A 26,275-nucleotide genomic window follows, 5' to 3' on the forward strand; every position below is an offset into this window, starting at 1 on the left:
ACTAGTGCTTGCGTAAGATTGTTTAGTTGTGTTGATGATATCTCGAATTTTCCACAGAGGGTTCTTTTTTCAGAATTGGCGTGCGCACGCAAAATGAGTATCCAAGGAGAAGGGGCTACTATCACTTGCACCGACGGAGATTGCCTGCGGTCAACGATCCAGGCTGGAAAGACGGGGTGGTATAATTTGTGTCGGGTTAATTGGGCGGGCTGGGGAGCGAAAGAGGGGAATGTCTTGTCGTTGCTGTGGTTACGAACGTGCTGTTGCGAGGGTTAATCGTGCTCTATATGGAGAGCGTTTGGTGCATGGGCCGGGGAGGGCGGAATTGGGCAGATCGATCTACTAGTGGCGAAGGCGGCGGGGTTGAAGCTGCACGTGTGTGTGTATCACGTGTCAGAGCCTGAGCCCATGTGGCAACGGTGATTCAGACTGGAATGGCTACTGATAGTAATTCTGAGTTTACAATCACTCGTGCAAACCAAAGAGAACCAGCTATAGGAGACTCCGGATGTAACAATCTCTACTCATTCTACTAATTTTGCTGTCACACGTACATTACTATTTAGGCAGCTGGCTTACTTTTGAGCGAAAGCAACACCCTTTTCGATGTTCTTGGACAATTGGTCAATGGCAACTTCCAATAACTTCTTTTCGTCGTCACTGACTTGGTTGAGAACGTCGTACTTGACTTCTTCAATACCAGCCTTGCCCAACTTAACAGGCAAGGAGAAGAAGTCCAATCCCTTGACCAACTTCTTGGCTTCAGCAGCACCCTTGATGGAAGAGTCCAAGTCCAAGAAGGTACATTCAACAACCTCTTCCGAGGAGGTGAGGGCCTTCAAGATAGACTCAGCCAATCTGTAACCAGCGTAGGCCATGGACAAAGTGGCGGAACCAGCACCGTTCTTGGCCTGAACAACCTCGTCACCACCGAATTGCACTCTGTGGATCAAAGCCTTTTGCTCTTCGGCAGACAACTTCTCGTAGTATGACTTGGAAGCACCAATGGAGTACAATGGCACGATGGTTTCACCAGAGTGGCCACCAATGACGTTGACGTTGAATTGGGAGGCCTTGGCCTTACCAGCTTGGGCAATGAAAGTGTTAGCTCTGACAATGTCCAAAGTGGTGACACCGAACAATCTCTTTGGGTCGTAGACACCCTTTTGCTTCAAGGTCTCGGCCACAATTGGAACGGTGGAGTTGACAGGGTTGGAAATCACAAGCACAAACGCCTTTGGTGCGTGCTCGGCAATTCCCTCGGCAAGGCCCTTGATAATACCAGCGTTGATGTTGAACAAGTCATCTCTGGTCATACCTGGCTTTCTTGGAACACCAGCAGGGATGATGACAAGATCGGTACCCTTGAGGGACTCAGCCAAGGCAGTCTTGTCTTCTCTGGAGGAAGGCAAGAAAGAGGCAGTGGCAGAGTCGGAATTGATGTGGGACAAGTCGGCACCAACACCTGGCACGTTGACAACGTCGAAAAGCGACAATTCATCAACGTTGGGGTTGATCTTCAACAACAACGACAATGGCTGACCGATACCACCGGCAGCACCACAGACTGTAACTTTAACCATTTTTTATTTGAAATATTTCTAGAGTTTAGAACACCCCTGAAATATGGCGGGATCCTCACTTTATATAGGCGGGAGGAAAGCACACTCGCAACGACCAGTATGGGGTAGCAGTATGGGGCGCGGCACGTGATGGGCCCAATGTCCGGGCGAGTGGAGAGGGGATCCGAGGCCACCGGGGCATTTCGGAACTTGCTGGCCCCGGCCAGGAGGGACCAGGATGGACGAAACAGGCTGTGAAAGCCTGGCGAAACACGGAAGACTGACGGCCTGGAGCAGGCCGGCTTGCTCTGGCGATCTGTACCGCACATCGCCTGCTGGTGGGGAGAATTTCGCGGAGGGGCCATCTAGCGACGCTAGCGCTAACGCCGGAACCAGTGGGGCAGGAGAATGGAGGTCACGTGATGTGGCGCACGTGATCGGTAAGTCTAAAGGTGATGTGGCGCCGACAACGGCTGCTCCAGCGGTGGGTGTCAAGGCCACAGTGGCACAAGATAGCGGATCAGCAATTACGAGTAGCAGCCTGACGCGTCCACCAGTCAGAAATACTACCAGTTCACGAGACTGCCAGTCACGTCATCTAGCAGCTCCACGACACCCACGCATATCTGACATCCGCAGGATGTCACGCCTACAGTGTCTGCCGATGGGACCGAGCTGCATGTGCAGGGTACGCGATATTGTCGCAGCCACGCGCGACATCTCTACATCCATCCTCCGACACCATCCTCCGACACCATCCTCCGCAACAGTTATAGTCACTTCTCGCACCGCTACACGGGGAGTGTCGGTGCATCGCCCGCCGCACCTCTTCCCCCGCCTGCCAGGGTCTTCCCGCCTCAAATCCCCGCCCAAAATGGACCCCATCGTCTCGCACCCTCCTCCGTACACTCACCGTCTGTACACTAACCGACTCCCGACACTTGTAGGACCCTCTCTCGGTTGTGTATGAGCCACCACGGTCTGGCTCATCGTAGATTAATCCCCCTAACCCCTCCGACACCCACACCAGTGCCCCGCCACCCCGTGCACTAGCCCCGTCCAATCGTCACCCACGATTGTCTTGGCCATCGCTGTTCTCTTTTCTTTTCACACCGTCTCCGCCAATTGCACCCACTGTCGGAAAAGTGTCACGTTCGTGCAATCTGGCGCGCAACACTTATCGCAATTGCGAAATATAAAGTCCGGACTGCCCGCCGTTTGTTATCATCAACGATGACTTCCCACAGAAGAAACCTGTCGATCTCGTCCACCGAAGACGACCCGTATGCCCATGCCGAGAGCTACTACGGAGACAAAAAGTCGCTCTCCAAGTCCTCTAAGTTGGGCAGGGTCCGCACGTTTTCTGTGTTTGAAACAAAGTCCAAGATCTTCGATGATTTCCGCAAAGATCTCTTGAAGGACCACAAGAACTCGTCTTGCGAGAACATCGGCGACGACAAGACCCCGTCCCCTGAAAAGTCGCCTTCTCCCCCTGCCCCTGTTACCAACGGAAACCGCAGACCCTCCATCGTGCCTATCTATGATGACATTGCCAACCAGAGCTCCTCAGAGCTCAAACCTGAGTTGCACGCTCGCCGTGCCTCGGTGGACGACTCCTTCTTGAGACCCAAGAAGTTCTACATCAACGATATAGACCTCACCTTGCGGGAGTTGCTCGAAAACGAAGACACTGATCATAACTACCAGATCACCATCGAAGACACCGGTCCCAAGGTTTTGAAGTTGGGAACCGCCAATTCCGGTGGTTACACTAAGGCACCCGTCAGAGGAACCTACATGCTCAGTAACCTCTTGCAAGAGCTCACCATAGCCAAAAGATTTGGCAGGGACCAGTTGATTTTGGACGAGCAAAGGCTTAACGAGAATCCAGTGGCTAGAATCAAAAGATTGATCACCACTCAGTTCTGGAAGTCCCTTACCAGAGAAATCACCAAGGACAACATCGTCGAAATGTCCAAGGATACCAAAATCAAGGAGAGCTACTATGATGCCGAAGGCAAACTCATCGAGAATTCTGAAAGTCACAGAATTTATATTCCACACAATAGACAAGACCAGTACGAATATTTCAATTCGATCAAGAAGGCCAACCCAAATATTGTCTTGGATGTGGTGTATTTACCTGAAAAAATCGATGGTCAATTCATCAAATCAATAAACAATAAACCTGGTTTGTTGGCACTCAGTGCAAAGCCTGATCCGAACGAAAAAGGAAATCTCCTTAACGAGCCATACGTCGTTCCAGGTGGAAGATTCAATGAACTTTACGGATGGGATTCTTATATGGAAACCCTTGGGCTTTTGACCGACGTCACCCCAAAGTCCAACCATGAGCACTTGAGGTTGGCAAGAGGTATGACCGAAAACTTCATTTACGAAATCCATCATTATGGTAAGATCTTAAATGCAAACAGATCCTACTACTTGGGCAGATCCCAGCCACCTTTCTTAACCGATATGGCCCTTCGAGTCTTTGAGAAAACCAAGGAAGTTTATCCCGAAAAGCTTCCAGAAACTATAGATTTCTTAAAGAGAGCCACTTTGGCCTCCATCAAGGAGTATCTCACCATCTGGTGCGCCAAGCCACGTTTGGATGAAAAGACGGGCTTATCGTGTTATCACCCTGAGGGTGTTGGTATTCCACCAGAAACTGAAGCCACTCATTTCGATGCAGTATTAAAGCCTTATGTTCAAAAGCACAAACTTACACAGGCAGAATTCATTGAGAAGTATAACTCCCAAGAAATCCATGAGCCTGAGCTAGACGAATATTTCCTCCATGATAGAGCTGTCAGAGAGTCTGGCCACGATACCAGCTACAGATTGGAAGGTAAATGTGCTGATTTAGCCACTGTGGACTTGAACTCGTTGCTTTACAAGTATGAAGTTGATATCTCTACCGTTTTGACGAACTACTTCGACGGAAAGTTGCAAGATGTCAATGGAACTGTACACCAAGCTTCTGAGTGGATTCAGCGTGCAGCCACTCGTAGAAAGAACCTCACCAAATACTTGTGGAATGAAAAGGACTCGATGTTCTACGACTACAACGTTAAGACGGAACAGCAAACTGGTTACGAGTCTGCCACCACTTTCTGGCCTTTGTGGTCGCAGGCAGCTACTCGGGAACAGGCTAAGAAGCTTGTGGAGAATTCTGTCAGCAAGTTCGAAGAACACGGTGGGCTTGTGGCAGGTACTCTTAGATCTCGTGGAGAGATCAACTTGCACCGTCCTTCCAGACAATGGGACTATCCATATGGATGGGCCCCACAGCAGATTCTTGCGTGGATCGGGTTGAACTCGTACGGCTACACGGACGTGGCTAGCAGGTTAGCCTACCGTTGGCTTTTCATGATGACTCGTGCGTTTGTTGACTACAACGGTGTTGTAGTCGAAAAATACAACGTGTGCAAGGGAGCTGTGCCCCATAGAGTGGATGCAGAATACGGTAACCAGGGATTGGACTTCAAGGGTGTTGCAACCGAAGGGTTTGGCTGGGTTAATGCCAGTTACTTGGTTGGGCTCCAATATTTAAATTTACATGCAAAGAGATGTTTGGGTACATTGACCCCTCCGGAAGTGTACTTGAGGAGTATCGAAACTCACAAAGACACTGTCGAGGACGTCCAGGGAATAGTTTAGAGTTTATGATCTGCCACGGCAGAAGTTATGTGGCCATGTCGTAGAGTTTATTTATCTAGAATAAGACAAGATACAAGATTTATAAGCGTGATACTACGCTAACAACCACAACGTCAATTGTAGTACCAACTCCATATTTTACACAACTGAGTGCATGATTCTATACTAATTTGCTGTGTACTTATTCTTTTAAAATACGAGCTCGATATTCATGGCATGCAAATAATTACTGCATTCTACACTAACTGGTTATAACTTGTAATTATTATATCTTCAGAATCAGACTTTTTTTTGTCTATTATTATGGGCCGGATAGGATCGTCTTTTCGACTGCGATTGTGGGCTGGAAACAAACACACCTGAACAAATATTCAATTAAGAAAGGGAAATTGTCCTTTTCTCGAAAGTGAGAAATCCCGTGCCAATTACTTGCAGCTACACTCTGACTACGCTGGCAGCAATTACCCTTTCCGGGACTCGTGGCCTGCCCCAGATCACAGATTGTCGCTGCCGATCGGATTTTTTCAGTGTAGGACTCCTTTTGTTCGTTGGGGTCGTGCGACTGGCCATAGCAATGAGTGACTATATGAAAAATTGTAGACACCACTCCACCATAAGCATGAAGAGCATATTAAGAGGGACCTTACCGAGGGCAGGCCCATTCTACATAAAGCGGGGCATCGCAAAGTCCCACCGTGGTCACAATGAAATAAGCAGCTTCAAAACCGCCGTCGAAACCGCAGAAAAGTTGGTCCAACCCAAGTCAGACAAGTTCAGTGACCCATTCTCCATTGTCAGCCATGAGATGTCCAACTTGGCCAAATCTATTGCCAGTCTCATCGGGTCAGGCCACCCCACATTAAACAGGGTATCTAGCTACTACTTCGAAGCCGAGGGAAAGAACGTCAGGCCGTTGATTGTATTATTATTATCCAAAGCATTACTGAAGATCCCTGAATCGGAACGTACGCGAATAGATATCGATGACCAAGACGTGACAGAGCAGCCCCACTACAAGGGTACCCCCACCAAGACCTCTGTTGCCGGAAACACCGTGGACGACCTGATATCGCCATTGGCGGTGTTGCACGGAATTAACCCCAGAGTTATTTTGGATCCCTTGTCGAAACCAATGGACCAGTTACCACAAATCGATGCTATCAACGGAATCTTGCCCAAGCAGAGAAGATTGGCCGAAATTGTGGAGATGATCCACACTGCCTCCCTTTTGCACGACGACGTGATTGATTTATCCGACGCTCGTAGAGGACGCCCAAGCGGCAACATTGCCTTCACCAACAAAATGGCAGTGTTGGCGGGGGATTTCTTGTTGGGCAGAGCCTCGGTGGCCATTGCCAGATTAAGAAACCCAGAAGTCATCGAGCTCTTATCCACCACCATTGCCAATCTCGTGGAAGGAGAGTTCATGCAATTAAAGAACACTGTCATGAGCACCGAACCCACCATCAACAACGATGGCGATGCAAAGACGGTTCCAGAAGCCACTGGTAAAGTTCCAACCGTGTTGCACGAATACTCGGTGGCCACTCCCAAGTCAGTTGACCACGCAACCAACGTGGATGCGGCCTTCGAATACTACTTGCATAAGACCTACCTCAAAACTGCTTCATTGATGTCCAAACTGTCCAGAGCAGCCGCGGTTTTGAGTGGAGCTCAGGACGATGTGGTTGAAAACTGTTACCAATTCGGACGTAACTTGGGATTGTGCTTCCAGATTGTCGATGACATGTTGGACTACACCTCCAGCGACGATGCCATTGGAAAACCTAGCCAGGCCGATTTGAAGTTGGGTTTGGCCACTGCGCCCATTTTATTTGCATGGAGAGAAAGACCGGAATTGGGCGAGTTGATTGCCCGTAAATTCAAGGAAGATGGCGACGTTGAGATTGCCCGCAGAGCTGTGCAACAGTTTGACGGTGTTGAAAAGACTCGCCAGATGGCCCGTGAATACTGCCACCGGGCGTTGGAGAACTTGAGTGTTTTGCCACCCTCCGACGCCAGAAGCGCCTTGGAGCTTTTGACCAACTCCGTTTTGACCCGTAGTAAGTAATGATCCTGTATATACATATAGATATTTATTAGTAGACATCCATATCACCGCTATGGTAGCTGGCCCTCGCCTGTCAGTGCGCTCCCTGCCCGATTAGGCAGTCTACGTTTGTGGACGGCGACACCCAAAAAAATTTATTCAGACTACCGTGTTAATCAATACAACCACCACAATGTCTGCTGAAGATACCAAGCCAAAGACCGAGGACGCCCCAAAGGTGCCTACCAGTAACGTGTTCGCCATGTTCGGAGCCAAGAAGGAGAAGAAGGAAGAGCCCAAGGAAGAAGAAGCCGAAGAACCAAAGACTGACGCCAAGAAGGACGAGGAGGCAGCTGATGAAGAAGAAGCCGATGTCCATTTCGAACCATTGGTCCAATTAGAAAAGGTTGACGTCAAGACCAACGAAGAAAACGAAGAAGTGTTGTACAAGGTCCGTGCCAAGTTGTTCAGATTCCACGCTGACACCAACGAATGGAAGGAGAGAGGTACCGGAGATGTCAAGTTTTTGAAGCACAAGCAAACCGGCAAGGTCAGAATTTTGATGAGAAGAGACAAGACCTTGAAGATCTGTGCCAACCACTTGATTTCTCCAAACTACGAGTTGAAGCCAAACATCGGATCCGACAAGTCCTGGGTCTACAACGTCACTGCCGACATTTCGGAGGGTGAGCCAGAAGCCGTGACCTTGGCCATCAGATTCGGCAACAAGGAAAACGCCGAGAAGTTCAAGGAACACTTCGATGCTGCTAAGGAAGCAAAATAATGTCTATAGCATAATAAAGGTATGAAATGCACGCGTGCGGGATGTAGGAGCGGTCAAGGAAGTGCAGCTGTGCCTTTAGAGAGATCAGATCTGACTTTTGGTGTGTCTCGAAGAGTTGCATTTGTAGGCTTTGGAGCTGTTGGCCAGGTAGTAGTAGCTGACGGTGGGAAAGACGCCATTATAGGCGTTGGAGGTACTGGTGCAGGTGGCGAGACATACAAACCATTCGAAGTTGATCGTGTGTTCCCTCCCTGATCCACCAAGGCTGAGGCCCGTCCCTCACATGGCCTCCGCCCAACGGCCTGTAGCCCGAATTGGGCGCATTGTTGCATTGTCTCACTAACGACTTCTGCTACTTCCTACTGCCCATGTGTTGCACCACGTACTGGGCCCAGGAAGTACAGGACTCGTCCCTACTGGCGAGTTCTGTCGCTAACCACGGCGGTCAATGCTACCAATCAGTCGTTCCACGACCTCCAAGACCCCACCACGCCCGTAGTGACTCCAACTAAGATCAACTTTTTTGCCGCCACTAAACATCCACGTGCCCTCGTAATTTCTTGCGATAGTGATATTGGAAGAGTCAAGAACCTAACCAGTCCAGAACTTACAAAACATCCTTCTTTCTCCCTGGAAATCGCCCCGAATCAAGAGTGCCTCCCGTCCCAGTCCTCCAGAGCCCACCACTAGCCTCTGTCCCTCCCAGCTCGATAATATCGTCTCCCACTTCATCTGGCTAATCTCTTCCATCGCTCCGCACTGACCCATCTCCATGAAGTTTGGTAAGTACCTCGCGTCGAGGCAGCTCCAGCTCCCAGAATACTCGGGACACTTCATTGACTACAAGGCATTGAAGAAGTTAATCAAACAGTTGGCCATTCCCACCCGAGATGAAGCCAATCCTGCCACCCAGCTGGAAATCCAGCAGAGACTCCAGGAGAACAAGGCCTCGTTCTTCTTCAGAGTGGAAAGAGAATTGGACAAGGTCAATTCGTTCTACTTGGAGAAACAGGCCAATCTCGCCATCAACTTGAACTTGTTGATCATGAAAAAAGACGAGTTGCTCAGATACGACCAGCACCAGGGTCCCAACGGCCAGGTTGCCCTTCGAAACTCCATTTCCTATCTTAACTTGTACCAGAATTTCAAAAAAATCCACCAGGACCTCATCAGATTACAGCAATTCATCGAATTGAATGAAACTGGTTTCTCCAAGGTGGTTAAAAAGTGGGATAAGAGATCGAAGTCTCACACCAAGGAATTGTTCATACAAACTGCGGTCAGCGTTCAGCCAGTGTTCCACAAGAATGAAATCAATGAGTTGAGTGACTTGGTTACCCTGAGCTTGTTCTATTTGGAATCTATTATGGATGGTGATTTTTCCTCCTTGGCTTACTCGGTCCAACCAGTCACTTCAGCCGTGCCAGCCACCGCAACAATTGGAAAAGATATAGACTTACCCATGCCTGAGGACTCTACTGTTCCACTCTCTAAGCCTGATCTAACTATTGTGACAACACCCACTACTACACATAGGCCTTCCATCATTAATCTTCAAAATAATGAGATTGACGAACTCTACTCCTCTTTCGTCAATATTGCAACAACCAAGGATCTTGATCTTTCCTTGTTGTCTAGATGGATTGACAAGGTGTTAAAAAACTCGGAATCATCCAATACTTCAAGTAATGTCACAGAGCCAGCCAAGTTCGATCCATCTGTTATTAGCAAACTTTCGAAGATCTTCTTGCTTTCAATTTCGAACCTCAAGATCTCAGATACCTTCTTGGAATCATTTCTAAAACTGATCGACTATCAGATTGACTTCACATATGTCAGCGACGATTTCAACAACAACAACAAAAATGTGATACAAGAGTGTTGTTCAATTCCTCCACCTCCATCGCAATCAACGTCGGAATCGCATGTTGTAATAAATAATGGTGTTAAAGTCATTAACTCCTCAGATTCAATAAACCATTCAAGAACTTTCATTGTTGAGTATATCATGAAAAACTTATCGGCTGACTCTACAAAGGACTTGCTTATTTGCAAAGATTTCAATGGCAGAAGTGGGTTACATTATGCCTCACAAAATAACAGACTTGACTTATTGGAAATAATCTTGCCTAACTTTCCAAAATTGCATCTAGATGATTTGGATAACGATTCCATGTCTCCATTATTATTGGCAATCAAACAAGGTAATTTCACCGTGATTCAAAAATTAGTTCAGTCTGGCAGTAATTGCTTCCCCAAATCAGAGGAAAGTAAATTGCAATACTTGCCTATAAATTTCACCTGTAAGTTTGGAGACTACAAAACTTTGGAATATTTATTGTCACATGCTACATCAAAAGAGTTGATAAACCAACAGGATGTCGAAGGATTATTGCCAATTCATGTCGTTTCGCGTTCGGGCCATTATAAACTAATCAAGTTGTTAATCCAATATGGAGCAGATCTAAATAAGACTGATGGGTTAAACAAATGGACCCCAATATTTTATTCTTCCCTTGAAGGACATGTCAAGACGACACAGGAATTGGTTAGATACGGTGCGAAAGTGGATTTGGTTGACCAAGATGGATATAATGTATTATACTATTGTGTGATTGAAGGCCATATTGAGGTTTTAAATGAATTATTGAAATACTCCAATACTATCTTAACCAAGAAGAACAGGGAAAATGAAGTGAAACTGCTAGCAAGTGCTAAATCTTCTCCTATTGCTCGTGATACAACTATTCCTTCAATCTTGGATAATGATTATGATTCAGAGGATAGTGGAAATACCAACAAAGATATCAACGTTGACAATATACCTGATTTCAAATTACCTCCTCCGATCTTACCCATGAGAAGATACGGTCATAATTTCTTGGAACAAAAGGTCCTTATCGAATTAATATTCCCTCCTGATTCGCAATTCGTCCATTTGTTTGATTCCACTATTAGTGACTTGAAACCAGGTCGATTAACTCTCACATCTAATATTACTGATATTGTTCCAAGAAATATCTTGCTACCATTATCGCAAGATACAAATTCTACTTACAATTGTGTTTTTCAAACTGAGGTGGACTCACTAAACGATTTCAGAATTGATTTTGAGATTTTTCCTAAGTTTGGTACGAGATTAATCGCCAAAACTACCGCATTATCATTTTCTCAAATCGATACTTCTTCTCCAGAGATAAATTCGATCCAGCTCCCATTGTTCGATTTAAGATTGAGAAATATTGGTGAGTTGAAGTTCAACTATCAAATAATTTTCCCATTTTCTGGTACCCTTCTTGAGACTTCTAAGTTTGATACTTATTGGAAGTCCTCGACTTGTTTTGTGAAGAACAGGCAGACTTTGAAGTTGAACGCAGCAGGAGGCTTGTCGCCAAACAATTTCTTATCGCCCTCATTGGTTAATGGTGCAACCAACGGAACCACAAGTAATAATGGGGCTAGTGCAATTCCTGCCTCTGAATCCAGTGCATCTTCTGTGGTCACAGCTACTTCTTTGTCAGGGGAGTATCTTCGTATCAAAATATGCTTGCTCAACGATGGAACTCCAATTGTCTGCCCTCATTGGTCTATTTCTATCACTGAGGATATTGATCTTTACTTGCCTAACTTATCGTTAGAGCAACTTAGCTCTATCACGAATAATCTATTCGATTACCAAAAGGTTATTCATGACCTTTCGAGGATGACATACAAGGATATTGGATTGATAAAGAAGTTGTTGCGAATTATCTTCCTTCCTCTAGACATTCTTCTAGAAGTTTTGAGCGTTGACATTAATTTGAACTTGGAATTAATGTTCCCATCATTATATGAACTAGAGAATTTACCGTTCATAGGGAATATTCAACTGAATTTGAATAACTTCATCGATTTTACATTAACTGATGTGTTCAATCATATCAGAAACTCAAAGAAAAATCCAGTTGGAACTAATGGTTCAATTGCACCAGGAAATGGCGGTCGTTCGATAATCTTTTTATCATCTAACTCACTCATATGTAAGATACTCAACTGGAAGCAACCAAATTTCCCGGTATTTTTGATTATGAATGGAATCACCTACAATTCTAGCAAGAGGTTGTTTGAGTCTAGGACTACAAATGGCTTGTTGCTTGACGATATAAAGAAGAAGTCCAATGTTGTTGAGGTGCTGAACAAGAACGCCGTGGATACAAACTATCAAGAAGTTACCATAAGGTCGATAAAAGAGGCGGTTGAGTTCACCATCAGTAACAATCTTATAGGACTCATTACCTCGATTCATTTATTAGATTTAGTTCCTAAACTAATTCCCTTGATAAGATCCAGAGGACTCGTCTTGGTGGCTTCAAGTGACTTGAATGATGACAATGATAATGATGAAATGATTTCAAAGGATTTGGATTCCTATACAAGAACTGAGATAAATGGATTGCGTTTCGATGACGTATTAAGTTTCAAGGAGGATATTACTATGTAATTGGTGACAATTTATGCATATAGTGCAACACTTGACAAAAGAAACAAATAAATGTAACATAGAAATTAGATATTAGTGTAAGCTGTAAGTAGCTCTATGCATGAGCCTCAAGAACACTAAACAAACTGCGTCCTGGGCGTTGGTGGTCAAAATTTCCTTCTTCTTGGAGGTGGTGGAGGAGGCGGAGTCTGACCCTTTGGGAAGTGACTTTTAGGACTAGGTGGTGGTGGAGGTGCTTTTTTCTTCAAGGCCTTGCGGACTAACAGAGAAGAAGAGTTCACTGATGACGAGGATGAATCATTATTCTTATAAAACTGGTTACTTTGCCTAGAAGGGACAGGTACTTTTGGCAAAGGCTTTGATTTGAGAAATTCAGACGAGAGATCGAGCATGTTTGTGTCAGTTATTTGAGTCCATGGGGATTCTTGCTGGTTATCATCATTAATGGTCAAAGCCTGAAGACTTTCTGACATGAAAACATTGTTATTATTGTCCATGAACTGATTTGTTGTTGGTTTTCTGCCATTAGTAGTGGTGGTATGATGGTAGAAATCACTTCTATTTGATGTTCTGACAGACGCAACTCTTGTCAATGAGATATCAAGACTTTCGATCGATGTTGTAGAATCAATATGTGTCAACTCGCCAAATGATTCATCCTGAGGAGTTGGTGGAGAGGAATCTTTTCGATTATGTGGTCTCACTTGTAACCAATCAATGGACATGCATTTCATAGCCATTTTTGAGATGGTGAGCCTTTGTTCCCTTTGATTTTCTGATATAGAGGTACTGTCTTGATCCACCTCTGAGTTGATGACTAAATGCCCCAATAGATCCATTAATTCCCGTTTTTTGAAGTCAAAACCAACTTCATTCAATTGTGAGAATCTCAAAAGCGGATACAAAACTTTGAGGTAGGTTAAAATCAAAATAACATTCTCGATTTCTTCGGTATAATCCAAATCATTCATATCCCGTATGAATATTTCGATTAATATCCTTAAATCGTTCATATAAATCAATTTTGATGTATACGATGTAGTGAAAACCATGTAAAGAAACTTAAGGATGAGAATCTTGATAATTCTGGACTCTTCTCTATTGAGATGGTAGATCAACAAATTGATGAACCCAGTAATCTTGGTGGCATCTTGGGTGGATGCCCTCTTGCTAGCCTTACTTCCCATCAACCCTTCAAAGACCTTATTTCTGACTGAGCATGAGTACGATTTCATTAAATATTGTTCGTTGATGAAAAGAAGTAATTTGAACTGCTCGTAGGCCGTTAGTTTGTCTTCGTCTTCCAGATTATCACCATCAAGGTCGTATTGATTAAACATCTCATTGGATAACAAGTACTTAATGAGAGTAGGTATCAACTTTGTATTGTTTGTCAAATCATCGAATTCCTTATCGCTCAACAACTCTGTGTGGTACAAGTACTCAAAAAGAATATCACAGCTAAATTTCAACAAGATATAGGGAGAGCTGGACTCGGAGTTACCTGGATTATTGTGGATGTTGATGACATTAGAGGTTATAAAGTTGGAAATTACCGTAATGAAATCATAGTCTCTCAAGGTTTGGAACATTTCCGCAATATCAATTGATTTGGTGTTGCCATCTTCATTTTCCACCTTAAGGAGCAAGAGCAAAGTGATGCACAAGAACTCTTTCAAGCACTCCTTCTCGTATGCCACCCGGATGTTGCACTGCTCGAGATCGGGCACAGTCGAAGCGTTCTCGTCATCGGGAACTATGCTGAAAGTGCTGAGGAACGCTAGAATTTTGCCAATGCAGAAACGGTAGTTTTTGACAAACATGTTCAGGGTGACGAGCTTGAGGGCGTAGAGTGACACCGAGTGATATGTCCGCTGGTTGTCGATGATGTCGTTGTTGTACACATTATCAATGATGAACTTGATATAGATGGAGAGGTTCTCGTTGCACTCGGACGAGTCGCTGTTGATGAGCATGGAGGTCAACTGGTCATCGAGATCACCTCGCGGCTCTGGCTGTGGCTGCTGGACCCCTGGGAACGACGTTTTAGGGATCTCATACATTCTAGAGCATATCAGTGATTGGTAGATTCTTGTATGGGGTAGAATGTCGTAGTGTGGTGCGCACTGAGATAGTGCCGAATCCGGCGAGTGGGACTACAGTTTTGGCTGGGTAGTAGATAGACGGTGTACAAGAAACGGGCGTGGGGTGGGCATGAACCAATCCCCTGTTGTCGTAGTGACATCGTGGAACTCTCCGAGGTGTGACATATTTTTCTGTTTGGGGTCATTTTGATCCACTTTCGGATATGAATAGCTGATGCGATAAGACGCACTAATAAGGCTATTGGTTGCGTAGGCTCTTGCCTCGCATTGGTTCTGGGCATCTATATAAAGTTTCACCAGGCAGTAAAGATAGTGAGATCAAAACGTATTAATTCTGGTTTTGGATGAGAAGAGCTTTTATTTGGAATCAGTCACCGAAATTGTAAATATTTCACGATTTTATCCAATATTGTAGTTCCGAAAGGATGTTACCTAGTCACTACAGTCCATCTCTAAGATAGAGAAGTGTCTAATGGCATTTTATCTATGGAATAGAGTCATTGACTCTAGTCTCTCTATCAGTCCTCTTGTCTTTAGGGAGGACGTTGTCTATCAGTTCCCCACTGTTTTCAAGTATATATCCGTACCCCATCCATAGTAGCTCTGGATGGTCAACAGGCCCTTGGTGTCGGGCAAAATCCCGTTTTCGTCAGGAATGGTGTCGTTGAAAATCTCTACGTAGTTCTTCAGAAGCGGTAACCCGTACCCCATACCAGCCACCACGTTTCCTCCTACTCCTGGTGGAACGTTCAAAGTCTTGTAGCTCTCGCCCTCGCCAGACTCGAACGTACTGAATGAGTAGTCAAAGATTTGCAGCAATACCTTCGGTTGAATTCCCTTACCCTTGTCACGGATCCTGAGCTCAAGGAAGGATGGTTCTGCTGAGGTGGAAATCGTGATCTGGACGGGGTCCTCGACCTTGTTTTCGATGTGGGCCCTGAACGAGTTCTTGAACACCTCGGTAAGAATGTAGTCCAAGTGGTACTCGATGTAGGGGAAATGAAGCACATCGCCGTCGTCCTTCTTGTAATCGGGCTCCTGTTGACTCCAGTAATTCTTGGGGTATAAGTTATGGTCGATCTTGATGGGCACGCTCTGGTCGTACTTCATTAAGCAGATGTCGTTGACGAGCTCTGCGTTCTTCCTGATGACATCGGGGATGTTGAGCTGCTTGATTACCCCATTGTAGCGGCCTCCCTGGACAAATTTGCCCGCTAGCGACTCCGACAACTTGATGTGCTGGTGGGCAATGAGGCGCATACTGATGCGCTCCTTGAGGTGCTTGTCCAAGAAGTCCTTGATCTGCAGCACGCTCAACAAGTGGGACACCTCCTGGAAACCCTTGGAGAGACTGGGAAGCGTGTCTGCATGCACGTCTATGAATTCCTCGAGCACAGTCTGCGTGAAGGACTGGTTTTCGTCCAAGTTCTTGGGCGGGTCCAACGACGCCGTGATCAACGATGACATTGTCTGGAGGTAGGTGTTGTATGACTCGGAAATCGACGGGTTGAGCACCACCAAGTAGGGCAAGTTGCGGAACTCCTTGAGTCTGCGGGCGTTATATGCGAGCAAGTGCTCCACGGTTCCCTGGGCGTTGTTGATGATGAACTCCTCCGATAAGCGCTCCGACTGCTGGTAGAGCCTCTGCATCGAGAACTTGGGGAGGTCTTTGTTGGCGTAGTAGTAGATGGGTCTCTCGAGCATGGTTCGGATCTTGTACTCCTCCAAGAACTTGGACTGCTCGTGGGAGGTGGTGGAGGACTGACAGCGGAATTGGCCCAACCGGCTGGCAACTGGTCGGATTCTTCGAAACATCATGGCGGGCGAAGATCCTGTGAGATTTGGACAAGTATATTGAGAGTTGGTCTGTCCAGAGTAGTGAAGTTAGGAAACGTCTGTGACTAACCGCCAGCGCGCGACAAATTCTGGTGTGACATCTGGGGAATCTGCGACATCATCGGTCAAATCATCCCTACCACCACACCGTCCAGGCTTCAGTGGACTCTAGAACATACACAGCTGCCAGAACTGTCGCCACCAGTCCAGTGTGCTTGCCAGAAGATCCTTTAAACAGCAAGCTCGCTCCAAATCTGCCAATTATCCGCCTTCCCTGCGATGCCCTCCATCGACGTGTGTCCCGTTTGCGTGGACCGTCCCTTGGAGCAGTCCCACACCGTCACCTCGGTGGCATGGATCCAGTGTGAAGCCTGCAATCAATGGTACCACAGTGTGTGTGTCCAGTTGGGGCTGCTCGAGATGAACAACCTCCATTCGTACCACTGCGCCAAGTGCACCAAGACCCACGGTCCTTCGACGTTTCGAAGAAAATCCAAGCGCAGCAAGATCCAGATCGACTACGTCGCTTTGAACGATGGCGAAGTATTCGCCGTCGACAAACTGTCGCATCCACACGTCACCAGCCTCTTGGAGTTCGCCACCACTGGGTCCGACTCGGAGCACATCTACATCCAGAACGAATTGACCACCAAATTTGCCTTGAAAACAGGCTTGCGCAAACCCATTCTAGTTCCCAATGCCACCGAGGAAAACTCGGGCATGAAGTTGCCGTTGGACCCCAAGCAGATCACACTCGACTATATCACCGACAAGGTGGGCGAAGACACCTCGCTCGAGGTCATGGACGTGCTATCGCAGCAGGGAGTCCATCCTGGGTGGAACATGGGCCAGTGGCGCGACTATTTCAACTCAGATGAACATAACAGGGACAGAATCCGCAACGTAATCTCATTGGAAATCTCGGACGTGCACCCGTTGGGCACCCAGTTCAGAAGGCCCCAAATGGTGCGAGACTTGGATTTGGTCGACAAGGTGTGGGACCGCCACGACGAGCAGCCACGGTCCAAAGTCACCAAGTACTGTTTGATGTCAGTCAAGGGCTCGTTCACCGACTTCCACATCGACTTCGGCGGCACCTCCGTGTACTACACCGTGTGCACCGGGTCCAAGACGTTCTTGATGTTCCCGTCAACTTCCGAAAACCTTGCACTCTACGAGGCGTGGTGCTTGGAGCAGAACCAGAACTTCATGTGGTTCTGCGACTACTCCAAGAACATCAAGGGCAAGAAAGTGCGCCCATCGCAGGGCTTCAAGGTCACCCTCCACGAGGGCGACTTGTTCATCATTCCCAGTGGCTGGATCCACGCCGTGTACACTCCCGAAGACTCAATCGTCATTGGGGGCAACTTTCTTACACTCCGAGACATGGCCACCCAGCTCCACATCAGCACCATCGAGAAAACGACAAAGGTGCCGTCCAAGTTCCGGTTTCCCATGTTCAACAAGGTGTTGTGGCTAGCCAGCTGGTACTACTACACGCACCAGGATGAGTTCTTGCGGGACGTGGGTATGACACCTGCAAACGCACCGTTATCCGTCAAGTCCGAGTCCACCCTGCCTGGTGACATCAAGCACGAGCGCGAACCTGCGCTCGCTGTGCAGCCAGAGCATGAACTACTCCAGGGCCTTATCCGCCACTTGACTGCCCACTACGAGCTCAGCAAGACCAACGCCACCGCCAAGCGCAGCGTGCCTACTGACGTGATCGGCAAGGACGTGCTGGCGTATCTCTCCCAGCTCCTGGCGTGGGCAAGCACTTTCTACCCTTGACCTATCCATACTACCCGCAAACACAATAGTTTTATAGTAGGGCAGTGCGCCTAACCAGCAGATGTCAACTCAATACATTTCTCCATATTAATCCTCTGGAAACACCTCTAAGCCCATTGCCACGCTATCACGGCTGGCCTTCCACACCATGTCCGACGATGTCACCAGCAGCCTACTCTCAGTGGAGTCCCTGGTTCAGAATGTGGCGTTCGAGCCACCGTTGGCATTCTCAGGTTCCTCGCCTGACCCCGAATCCCACCACGGTCTCCATGCTTACAATACCTACTACCCAGAGGACCAGGCCCCGATTGCCAGCACGAATATCCCGTTGTGGCGCAGGGTACTCGAGTACTATCGTCCCTTCTACATCCTCGATCACCTCACCTACAAGGATTCCAAGGTGGTGTTGCGCTCGTGGGTCCAGGTGTTTGTCGGAGTGGTGCTAGCCACCGTCCCTCGCACCAGCCGCTGGATAGGAAATGCCACCTACTTGATGCAAATCATGAGTTTCATCGCCGTTTCGGGTGGAAAACTGGTCCAGGCTTCGTTCAACGAGAACTTTGTCGTGGTGCTTTTTGCGGTGATCTCGTGGCTATTTGAAGTCGTCAGCCTGAAAATATGCAACCGGCTTCGAGGAGGCATCACCCACCACCAAGTGACACAGGCCCTCATCGATGAAGGATCCTGCACGGTCGAGAACATCGCTTCGTGCTTCGAGTCCCAAGTCTACACCGCACGTTATCTCGAAACCAGAACCAGCGTCATCTTCATATTTGCTTTGATCATCGGAATTGCCCTCTTCGGGTACTTGGATTCCCTCAAGTACCCAAGATCGGGTTTTATAGCGGGCCTGATCAGCTTGATCATAACACTTTGCTACACAGTGTTCTACCCCACATTCCAGCCCATGGTGGGTCTCTCGGTGATAAAGCCTCTAGGTGTGGGTGCAGCTATCGCGTTTGCTGTTTCGGTAGTGATATTCCCCCATACCTCAAGCTACCAGTACTTGGATTCCACGTTGAGTATCCTCAAGAGCTTGAAGGTAGAGAGCACCAATAATCTTCGGTTTTTTCACTCTATTAAGCCTTCGGAGGGCTCCTTCTCCAACTACAAAGAGTTCAAGAAAAACGTACATGCTTGTAAAGGCAAAATCCATGCATTGGATGTCCATGTGCCGATGATTGAAAGAGAGTTTTCCTACTCAAGATTCAATCAACTGCATTTGAAGTCTTTCCGCGCCCTTCTAAGGAGCTTACTACATGTATCATCGGGCTACGACTCTCTCTATGAGATGATACAAGAAAAAAAGGATTGGGCTGATGATAACCTAACAAGAAGGGTTAGTGTCGTTTCTCAAAACGGCTCAATAGCATCCCATGGGGACTCCAAATTCTTCACCACCATCCATGAATCCTACAAACAAGTGGGAGAATACGAAAATAACAGAAGAGTAACACTATTGAAGAAAAAGATATTGAACCTGGGCTATCAAAAGCTTACAATTCAAGAGTTGGACTTTGTCACCAGCATCATACAAACGAACTGTAGTTCATTAATAGAGGTCACTGACCGAGGGTTACAAGGAATAGTATCATGGCTTGAAAATGCCAATGACTTTAGAATATTCGCGTTATGGCCAGGCAAGTGGAACATGCACAAACAAAGGCAACAAGAAAGTCATGAATCGCTTGAGAAGGTGAAACAGAACATTATCGAGGAAATGGAAACATTCTCCTCTATTCCAAAATTAGAAGAATTAACCAGACAAGCTAGTCTTAATGAGGAAACATTATTATGTTTAATAAGCGAACTTAGTTTGTATCTTCATCTATGCAAGAACCATTGCAGGCATTTACTTCGAATCATAGACTTGTTCTTGGTAATGGATAAAGAACAACCATATCCCAAATTTCTGAGCTACTTCACCAAAGGAACGTCTTCTTTTGAAGATGATGTTCCCAAATTCGAAGATGAGGATACTTCATTTCTTGATTCCCAAGTTCAAGCCAGAGACCCGGATGCTAATGCACCAAGCAATGTTTTAAACTTAGTTGGAATTCAGGTGGTAAAAGTGTACCACTTTTTGCTTCATCCTCAATTGTGGTTCTTGATTAGAGCAGGTGGTGTGGTAGCCCTAGCGGCAACTCCTTACTTTGTCAGAACTACTGCCCAATGGTATTTTAACAACAGATTGGTCTGGGTCGTCATCATGACTGCATTGTCCACTTTCCAGACTACAGGTCAATCGGTTTACGTCTTCGGGAGTAAATTAGTTTACTCATTTTATGGATCCCTCTTAGGGTTAGTGGGATGGTACATATCGAGAGGAAATTATTACGGATACCCTGTTGTTTGTGGTGTGATTTACCTTTACTTGGTGTATTATAGGCATTTTGCTAAGCACAATTTAGTGGTCCCAAATGTCTTATTCGCGGTGACCACAATTTTAGTTCTAGGAACCAGTTTTGTGGACCTCAAATACAGCCAAGTTGCCAATATCGGATCAGGCTGGAGGGTTGCATACACGAGATTCGTTAGTGTCATTGTGGGACTTTGTATCGGATTTTTAGCATGTTTATTTCCTAAACCCCATTCATCAAGAACGGATTTAAGAAGATTATTGGCTAAAATTATATCGGAGTCAGGTACAATTCACTGCTACGTATCAAAGTTTGCATTGCATAGAGTGGAATATCCAAATTATCATATAAAAACTAGTGATGACTTGATAGTTAATACCACTCGAAAAAACTTTCGTCGTGTGGCCAAAATCTCGTCGCTTATGGTAGCTTTGACTCATGAGATTCCAATTTCCGGAAGTTGGCCAGAAGCAAAGTATGCCAAATTGCACAACATTTTGTATGACATCACTCTGATTTACTTCTTACTATTGTCGATATTTGATCAAGTGGAAGATCCAGAAGAGTGGGTACCGATCATGCTCCGCAAAATGGGATGGTCAAGTGCTTCTTTGAACGGTGACTTGTTTGGCATGATTCACATGTCTAGTGATGCATTATTAACTAGAAACCAATTGCCCAAGATTACAGACTCCAACCTTTCAGTGAAACACCTAGAAATCTTGACAAATAGATGGGGGATTGCAAAAGGAAAGCTTAGAGACGGGTTCTATCGAGCAGCAGCCAGTGAGAAATTCCCTGCCTCAGATTCTAGTCTTGAGCATCAATCTCGAGAAGGTGATGTTCACGAGTCGGTGATGGAAAATCTTGATTTCCAAAAAATATACAGTCATGATGGTCAATTGTCTAACGTGTCCTTGATTCTAGCACACATGCTATTCGAAAGATTGGATCAAGTTATGATAGTAGTGAAATCTTTGGTTGGAGAGAAGTACGACTTCGACATTAGTGGTCTTGAAGACCCAGAAGAGGACTCAAAACTTCTCCCACTTAAATGAACATGATCGCTGATACCACAACTATTGTTGAAATTAAAGTCTATGGGGCCTGTCTACGACTTGTCTAATTATCATATATTTACATTATCCATTAATTACTCTTACAACTCCAAAGTAGTTCCCTTTTCTCTAGCAGCTTCACCGTACTTCTTGATTCTGATAGATTGGACAGCAATGAAACCAGAAGTGTCTTCTGGAGAGAAGCCGGTCAACTCATCCATAGAAGATTCGGTTTCATCGTACAACTTCTCAGTGTCAGAGTATCTACCCAAGATAGTCAAAGAACCCTTGTAAGCTCTGGCTCTGACAACACCGTTAACGGTCTTTTGGGATGGTGGAATCATGGATCTGACATACTCACATTCTGGAGTGAAGTACATACCGTTGTACAACAACTTGGAGTAAGTGACAGTGACGAATTGATCTCTGATGGCTCTGACTTCACGATCCAAGGTCAAACCTTCCAAATCGACGTGAGTGTTTCTCAAGATGGTCAAACCTGGGGTTTCGTAACAACCTCTGGACTTGATACCAATGAATCTGTTTTCAACGATATCAATTCTACCAATACCGTTTCTTCTGGCCAAAGCGTTGGCTTCGATAAATAATTCGACTGGGTCGGTGACAACCTTCTTACCACCGTCAAGGACCAACTTGACAGGCAAACCCTTTTCAAAGACAACCGAGAAGTCTTCTGGGGTTTCTGGGGCATCGGTTGGGTCGACAGTCAACTTCCACATGTCCTTTGGAGGAGTGGTGTCTGGGTTTTCCAAGATACCAGCTTCGAAAGAGATGTGAGCCAAGTTCTCGTCGGTAGACCATGGCTTAGCCTTGGTTTGAGCAACTGGAATGTTCTTGGAAGCAGCATATTCCAACAAGTCGTTTCTACCAGCGAATCTGTTGAAGAATTCAGGGTCTCTCCATGGAGCAATGACGACAACGTCAGGCTTCAAGGCGTAGAAAGACAATTCGAATCTGACTTGATCGTTACCCTTACCGGTACAACCGTGAGAAACAGCGAAACAGCCGTGTTCTTCAGCAACCTTGATTTGAGCTTGGGCAATGACTGGTCTGGCCAAGGAGGTACCCAAGAGGTAGACGTTTTCGTAGATAGCGTTGGCTTGAATGGCTGGGAAACAGACTTGTTCCACAAATTCCTTTCTGACGTCAACAACAACGAACTTGGTAGCACCGATGGCCAATGCCTTCTTTTCAGCTTCCTCGAAGTCTTCTTCTTGACCAATGTTGGCCAAGAAGGCAATGACTTCATAGCCTTGTTCCAATAACCAGGCCAAGATGACGGAGGTATCCAAACCACCAGAGTATGCTAAACAAACTTTTCCTTTAGACATTTTATGTAAATAAGTAGAAACTTAATAGATGAAGGGAAAAACTTTCAGGGAGAATTTTTCATCCTTTTATACCATGGCGGCCCAATTTTCAGCCAACGATAACGAAGCGCGCTTAACCTGAATTACCGCATTAGGCATGACTCATTGAGTGTGCACGACCATGCACCTTGGGTCCCGTACATGGGCAAGTGCATGGTCTTTGACTCATTCCAGGGTCTGTGTAGGAAGGGTGCAATGGAGTTAAGCAAAAGTTGGGAAGCTAATGGTGTGCTTTGCGACCTAATAAGGACCAGCTTGCTCTATGAGTAAGCAAAGCGAACCACAACAAAAGAACTTAAGCATCGAAAGCTCCTGTCCATGGCATGAAAACAGTGCAATTAGTGTATGTGGCAAAGAACAGGAGAACACCGGAGCATCCAATGGCCGAATGGACGTAACAGCCCTTTACAAGATGTGAACCACAAATCTGTGTGGTGCAAGCACACAATTTGATTTTTGAATAATTTGCGAAAATTTCGCATCTGTGAATAAGTCAAAATCATTCCTACAAGATTTAATGGATTGACCTAGTCTATCAAGTGATAAAAAAATGTGTATTATGCATTACAAGATTTACCTTTGGAATATGATATACTTTCCATTAGCAAAAAAGGGTATCTAGTCGTACCTGGCTAGCTCAGGCCAGGTGCTGGCGTAACTAAGGGGTCATCCAGAGAGTAGATTATAAGTGGCATCCCATTAACAGAATAAGCAAACTCTCGAGGAACGGGCTTCATCAAGATAGTACCACGGCCCTGACCTGCACTAGTATAGCATTGACACCATGACTCGCCTACGAAAAGTTACAATCCGAGTAGTCACACACGTGACTTAACACGTGATACATATTGCGCAACCAGGGCTCTTTCACCACGTTGAATAGTGCCTGCCAAGCACTTATGCATCCGGGGCTATTCGCCCGCCCAACTAGACTATTGTGGTACATGCCAAGGGCTACCTGAAAACAGGCTATCTGTATCGGAGTAAACCGCTCGGCCCAACTACACGTGATGAGTCTCAGTCACAATGACTACGGCTCACTGATTAGTCATGAGAATTACCCAACACTATATCACCAGCACCTGTGCCAGGGGGCCGAGGCTACTGTAGACGCGACACTACGCAAAACAATTGTTGGACCTATCCTCCGTAGGTGGCTATTATCTGCAGACTGTAAGCCACACGACCAGAAAAATTCCAATACTCACTTGATTCGTAGTCATCAGTCATAGTCATAGTCATAGTCATAACCCCGAACAAAAATTATGACGGGGACAGAAGAGGGGCTGAAGGAATCCAAACGGATGGGAGTCACGAATGCCATACGGAATAAGCTCAACTTCTTGGATGAGCGGTTGTGGAAGCGGTTTTCCGCCAGGCGATTGGAGTTGATTGATACCCTCGATTTGAGTTCTCGCAAGGCCAGTGAACAGGATGCCGACATCAAGATGGTGGCCGAGGCATTGCGGGTGGAGTTCGGCTACAACGAAGACTTCGAGCTGGACTTCGACAAGTTGGTTCGGGCTGCCGTGCAGAGTGTGCGGCGGAACCGGAAGCGGTCTTCGAAGACGAAGCACGAGGACGAAGAGCCTCCCAAACGGCACAAGCCAGGACCTGAGCAGCTCCCCGAGCCAAAAGGTTCTCCCAAGACGGTGGTAGATGCCACCAAGGGTGGTGATACCACCACCCACCGCAACTTCTTGGCGGAGATCTCCAAGATTGACTCCGATGGAAATGACGAAATCTACGACTTGAACTACTCGAGAACAAAGCACTTCTCTACGGAAGACAGGGCCAAGGCTGCCATCGACTCGATGATACGGCCTCGGCTCCAGGCGCCTGTGACCAAGAAGGACGACAGTGCTTCGTCGGCGTCCGGCACTCCGTCAGGGTCGTTTTCGGGGCTTTCTGGCGGCAAGCCCCAGTTGCCTCCATTGCAGTTGCTGGCCACTGCCAGCGAGATACCAGACGCCACGGGTGCCAAAACTACGCTCATCAACCACATCGAGCGGTCAAAATCGTGCCTGGAAAGCGTGTCCAAGAAGTCGGAGAACATCCAGGCGCTCGGGCGGTCGATCATGTCCTCGAGCATCGCCTACGTGTTTGAGAAGTCGTTCGAGAACGTCAACGAGGTGTCGATCGAGTATCTCCGCAACAAGCTCAACCACGAGGTGTTTCTCGCTCGGTTTTTCCGGGAGTTGGACCCCGAAGCTACCACCCAGGTCAGCGACGAGATCGCAGTGATCTCGCTCTACACGCTCCTTGGCGGCTGCGTCAAGGACTTCGGGTTCGAGGTGGTGATGTTCCCGCTCTGCGAGCTCTTATACGTTCTGGTGCTTCGCGACTATCCGTTGATTGCGAAAAACTCCACTGCGTTTCGCAGTGCCGACTATTTGCGGCCCCATGGCGAGTCTGTGTATGGCGGAAACAACTCGTTGAGTTCCTTGGCCGCTGTGGCCACCGACATCCAGATGCGTGAGCAGCGGCCTGGTGGAGCCAAAATGACTTCGGCCATGGTTCAGGCCAAAACTGCTGCATCGTCGTCGCACTACGCATCTCCCATTGCATCCCAGCCGTTGAGCAGGTCACTTTCTCCCGAGATCCACCTCACGGGCCATCCTGGACCTCCACTACCCGCACCACCACCGGTGCTTAAGGGCAAGAAGCAGGTGCTTCTCAAGTTCCTCTCGTCGGTGTTGGAGTTCTCCTACGGCACCAACAACCTGGCACCACCACGGCTCATGGAGCTCCTCGAAAACGCTCGCAGTGCGTTCAAGCTCACCAGCGCCAACGACTCGATTCTCGGAGTGCGCAACATCAAGGACGGGCTCATCGTGCGCACCGACTTGGACTTGGAGCGTATCTTCAAGCACCAGGAGAAGATCGAGCTCGAGATCTTCAGCCAGCGGTCCAAGGCCATACCCATCTACGAGATCACCTCCACCGTGATTCCCAACTACAACGAGCGGAGCCCAGCCGGCGATGGCCCCAAAATCGTGCTCCCACCGCCGTTACAGCGGGTGGCCCTCGCGCACCCGAGACTCGATGGGGGAGATAAAAGTGGGTTGCCCTTTCTCTCCAATAACGACGAGGCGGCCATGGTGGCGGTGGTGCCGTCCACACCACCTGTGCCGCCTCCTCCACCACTTCTTCCCAGGTTCCAACCGCTCTTGTAGCCCAGGGTCGTTACGTCAG

General features: G+C 46.9%; 13 protein-coding genes across 13 annotated transcripts; 9 read left to right on the forward strand and 4 right to left on the reverse strand.

The window, feature by feature from the left end:
- Positions 1–575: 575 nt before the first annotated feature.
- MDH1 (malate dehydrogenase) lies at positions 576–1,583 on the reverse strand (the record flags this gene model as incomplete). Its single annotated transcript, XM_020211839.1, has 1 exon — positions 576–1,583. The coding sequence occupies one exon, from the start codon at positions 1,581–1,583 to the stop codon at positions 576–578; it is 1,008 nt and encodes a 335-aa protein (XP_020063288.1).
- A 205-nt stretch (positions 1,584–1,788) lies between these two features.
- Positions 1,789–2,648, forward strand: CANTADRAFT_27074 (uncharacterized protein). Its single transcript, XM_020207986.1, has one exon. It carries the CDS (start codon positions 2,242–2,244, stop codon positions 2,530–2,532), a length of 291 nt encoding a protein of 96 aa, XP_020063289.1. The 5' UTR covers positions 1,789–2,241; the 3' UTR covers positions 2,533–2,648.
- Positions 2,649–2,774: 126 nt separating this feature from the next.
- Positions 2,775–5,414, forward strand: NTH1 (alpha,alpha-trehalase NTH1). The gene has a single exon (XM_020207987.1). It carries the CDS (start codon positions 2,796–2,798, stop codon positions 5,223–5,225), a length of 2,430 nt encoding a protein of 809 aa, XP_020063290.1. The 5' UTR covers positions 2,775–2,795; the 3' UTR covers positions 5,226–5,414.
- Positions 5,415–5,844: 430 nt separating this feature from the next.
- On the forward strand, positions 5,845–7,296 carry CANTADRAFT_54179 (trans-hexaprenyltranstransferase; the record flags this gene model as incomplete). The annotated part of the gene is made up of 1 exon (XM_020210292.1): positions 5,845–7,296. One exon carries the CDS (start codon positions 5,845–5,847, stop codon positions 7,294–7,296), a length of 1,452 nt encoding a protein of 483 aa, XP_020063291.1.
- A 172-nt stretch (positions 7,297–7,468) lies between these two features.
- Positions 7,469–8,059, forward strand: YRB1 (Ran GTPase-binding protein; the record flags this gene model as incomplete). Its single annotated transcript, XM_020211840.1, has 1 exon — positions 7,469–8,059. One exon carries the CDS (start codon positions 7,469–7,471, stop codon positions 8,057–8,059), a length of 591 nt encoding a protein of 196 aa, XP_020063292.1.
- A 772-nt stretch (positions 8,060–8,831) lies between these two features.
- Positions 8,832–12,539, forward strand: PHO81 (Pho81p; the record flags this gene model as incomplete). The annotated part of the gene is made up of 1 exon (XM_020211147.1): positions 8,832–12,539. The coding sequence occupies one exon, from the start codon at positions 8,832–8,834 to the stop codon at positions 12,537–12,539; it is 3,708 nt and encodes a 1,235-aa protein (XP_020063293.1).
- Positions 12,540–12,685: 146 nt separating this feature from the next.
- Positions 12,686–14,602, reverse strand: CANTADRAFT_7623 (uncharacterized protein; the record flags this gene model as incomplete). Its single annotated transcript, XM_020211148.1, has 1 exon — positions 12,686–14,602. One exon carries the CDS (start codon positions 14,600–14,602, stop codon positions 12,686–12,688), a length of 1,917 nt encoding a protein of 638 aa, XP_020063294.1.
- A 297-nt stretch (positions 14,603–14,899) lies between these two features.
- On the reverse strand, positions 14,900–16,534 carry CANTADRAFT_298118 (alpha-ketoacid dehydrogenase kinase family protein). The gene has a single exon (XM_020208312.1). The coding sequence runs from the start codon at positions 16,460–16,462 to the stop codon at positions 15,197–15,199; it is 1,266 nt and encodes a 421-aa protein (XP_020063295.1). The 5' UTR covers positions 16,463–16,534; the 3' UTR covers positions 14,900–15,196.
- Positions 16,535–16,542: 8 nt separating this feature from the next.
- CANTADRAFT_69839 ([Histone H3]-lysine-36 demethylase) lies at positions 16,543–18,271 on the forward strand (the record flags this gene model as incomplete). Its single annotated transcript, XM_020211029.1, has 2 exons — positions 16,543–18,004; positions 18,080–18,271. Exons 1-2 carry the CDS (start codon positions 16,760–16,762, stop codon positions 18,269–18,271), a joined length of 1,437 nt encoding a protein of 478 aa, XP_020063296.1. The 5' UTR covers positions 16,543–16,759.
- A 148-nt stretch (positions 18,272–18,419) lies between these two features.
- CANTADRAFT_91602 (uncharacterized protein) lies at positions 18,420–21,689 on the forward strand (the record flags this gene model as incomplete). Its single annotated transcript, XM_020211841.1, has 3 exons — positions 18,420–18,534; positions 18,565–21,417; positions 21,439–21,689. 3 exons carry the CDS (start codon positions 18,420–18,422, stop codon positions 21,687–21,689), a joined length of 3,219 nt encoding a protein of 1,072 aa, XP_020063297.1.
- Positions 21,690–21,702: 13 nt separating this feature from the next.
- Positions 21,703–23,042, reverse strand: ARG1 (argininosuccinate synthase; the record flags this gene model as incomplete). Its single annotated transcript, XM_020207988.1, has 1 exon — positions 21,703–23,042. A coding segment is annotated over one exon (1,252 nt), but the record flags the coding sequence as incomplete, so codon positions are not given.
- A 247-nt stretch (positions 23,043–23,289) lies between these two features.
- On the forward strand, positions 23,290–23,519 carry CANTADRAFT_27081 (uncharacterized protein). Its single transcript, XM_020207989.1, has one exon. The coding sequence runs from the start codon at positions 23,343–23,345 to the stop codon at positions 23,496–23,498; it is 156 nt and encodes a 51-aa protein (XP_020063299.1). The 5' UTR covers positions 23,290–23,342; the 3' UTR covers positions 23,499–23,519.
- An 847-nt stretch (positions 23,520–24,366) lies between these two features.
- CANTADRAFT_29121 (uncharacterized protein) lies at positions 24,367–26,256 on the forward strand (the record flags this gene model as incomplete). The annotated part of the gene is made up of 3 exons (XM_020208272.2): positions 24,367–24,921; positions 25,000–25,596; positions 25,744–26,256. Coding segments are annotated over 3 exons (1,665 nt in total), but the record flags the coding sequence as incomplete, so codon positions are not given.
- Positions 26,257–26,275: the final 19 nt, after the last annotated feature.

This window comes from Suhomyces tanzawaensis (genome assembly GCF_001661415.1).
Source record: "Suhomyces tanzawaensis NRRL Y-17324 unplaced genomic scaffold CANTAscaffold_6, whole genome shotgun sequence".
Taxonomy (NCBI): Eukaryota; Fungi; Ascomycota; class Pichiomycetes; order Serinales; family Debaryomycetaceae; genus Suhomyces; species Suhomyces tanzawaensis.

What these genes read in the sequence shown, in the direction of transcription:
- CANTADRAFT_27081 (XM_020207989.1), top strand. Translation starts at nt 23,343, where the DNA reads ATGAGTAAGCAAAGCGAACCACAACAAAAGAACTTAAGCATCGAAAGC.
- CANTADRAFT_298118 (XM_020208312.1), bottom strand. Translation starts at nt 16,462, where the DNA reads ATGATGTTTCGAAGAATCCGACCAGTTGCCAGCCGGTTGGGCCAATTC.
- NTH1 (XM_020207987.1), top strand. Translation starts at nt 2,796, where the DNA reads ATGACTTCCCACAGAAGAAACCTGTCGATCTCGTCCACCGAAGACGAC.
- CANTADRAFT_27074 (XM_020207986.1), top strand. Translation starts at nt 2,242, where the DNA reads ATGTGCAGGGTACGCGATATTGTCGCAGCCACGCGCGACATCTCTACA.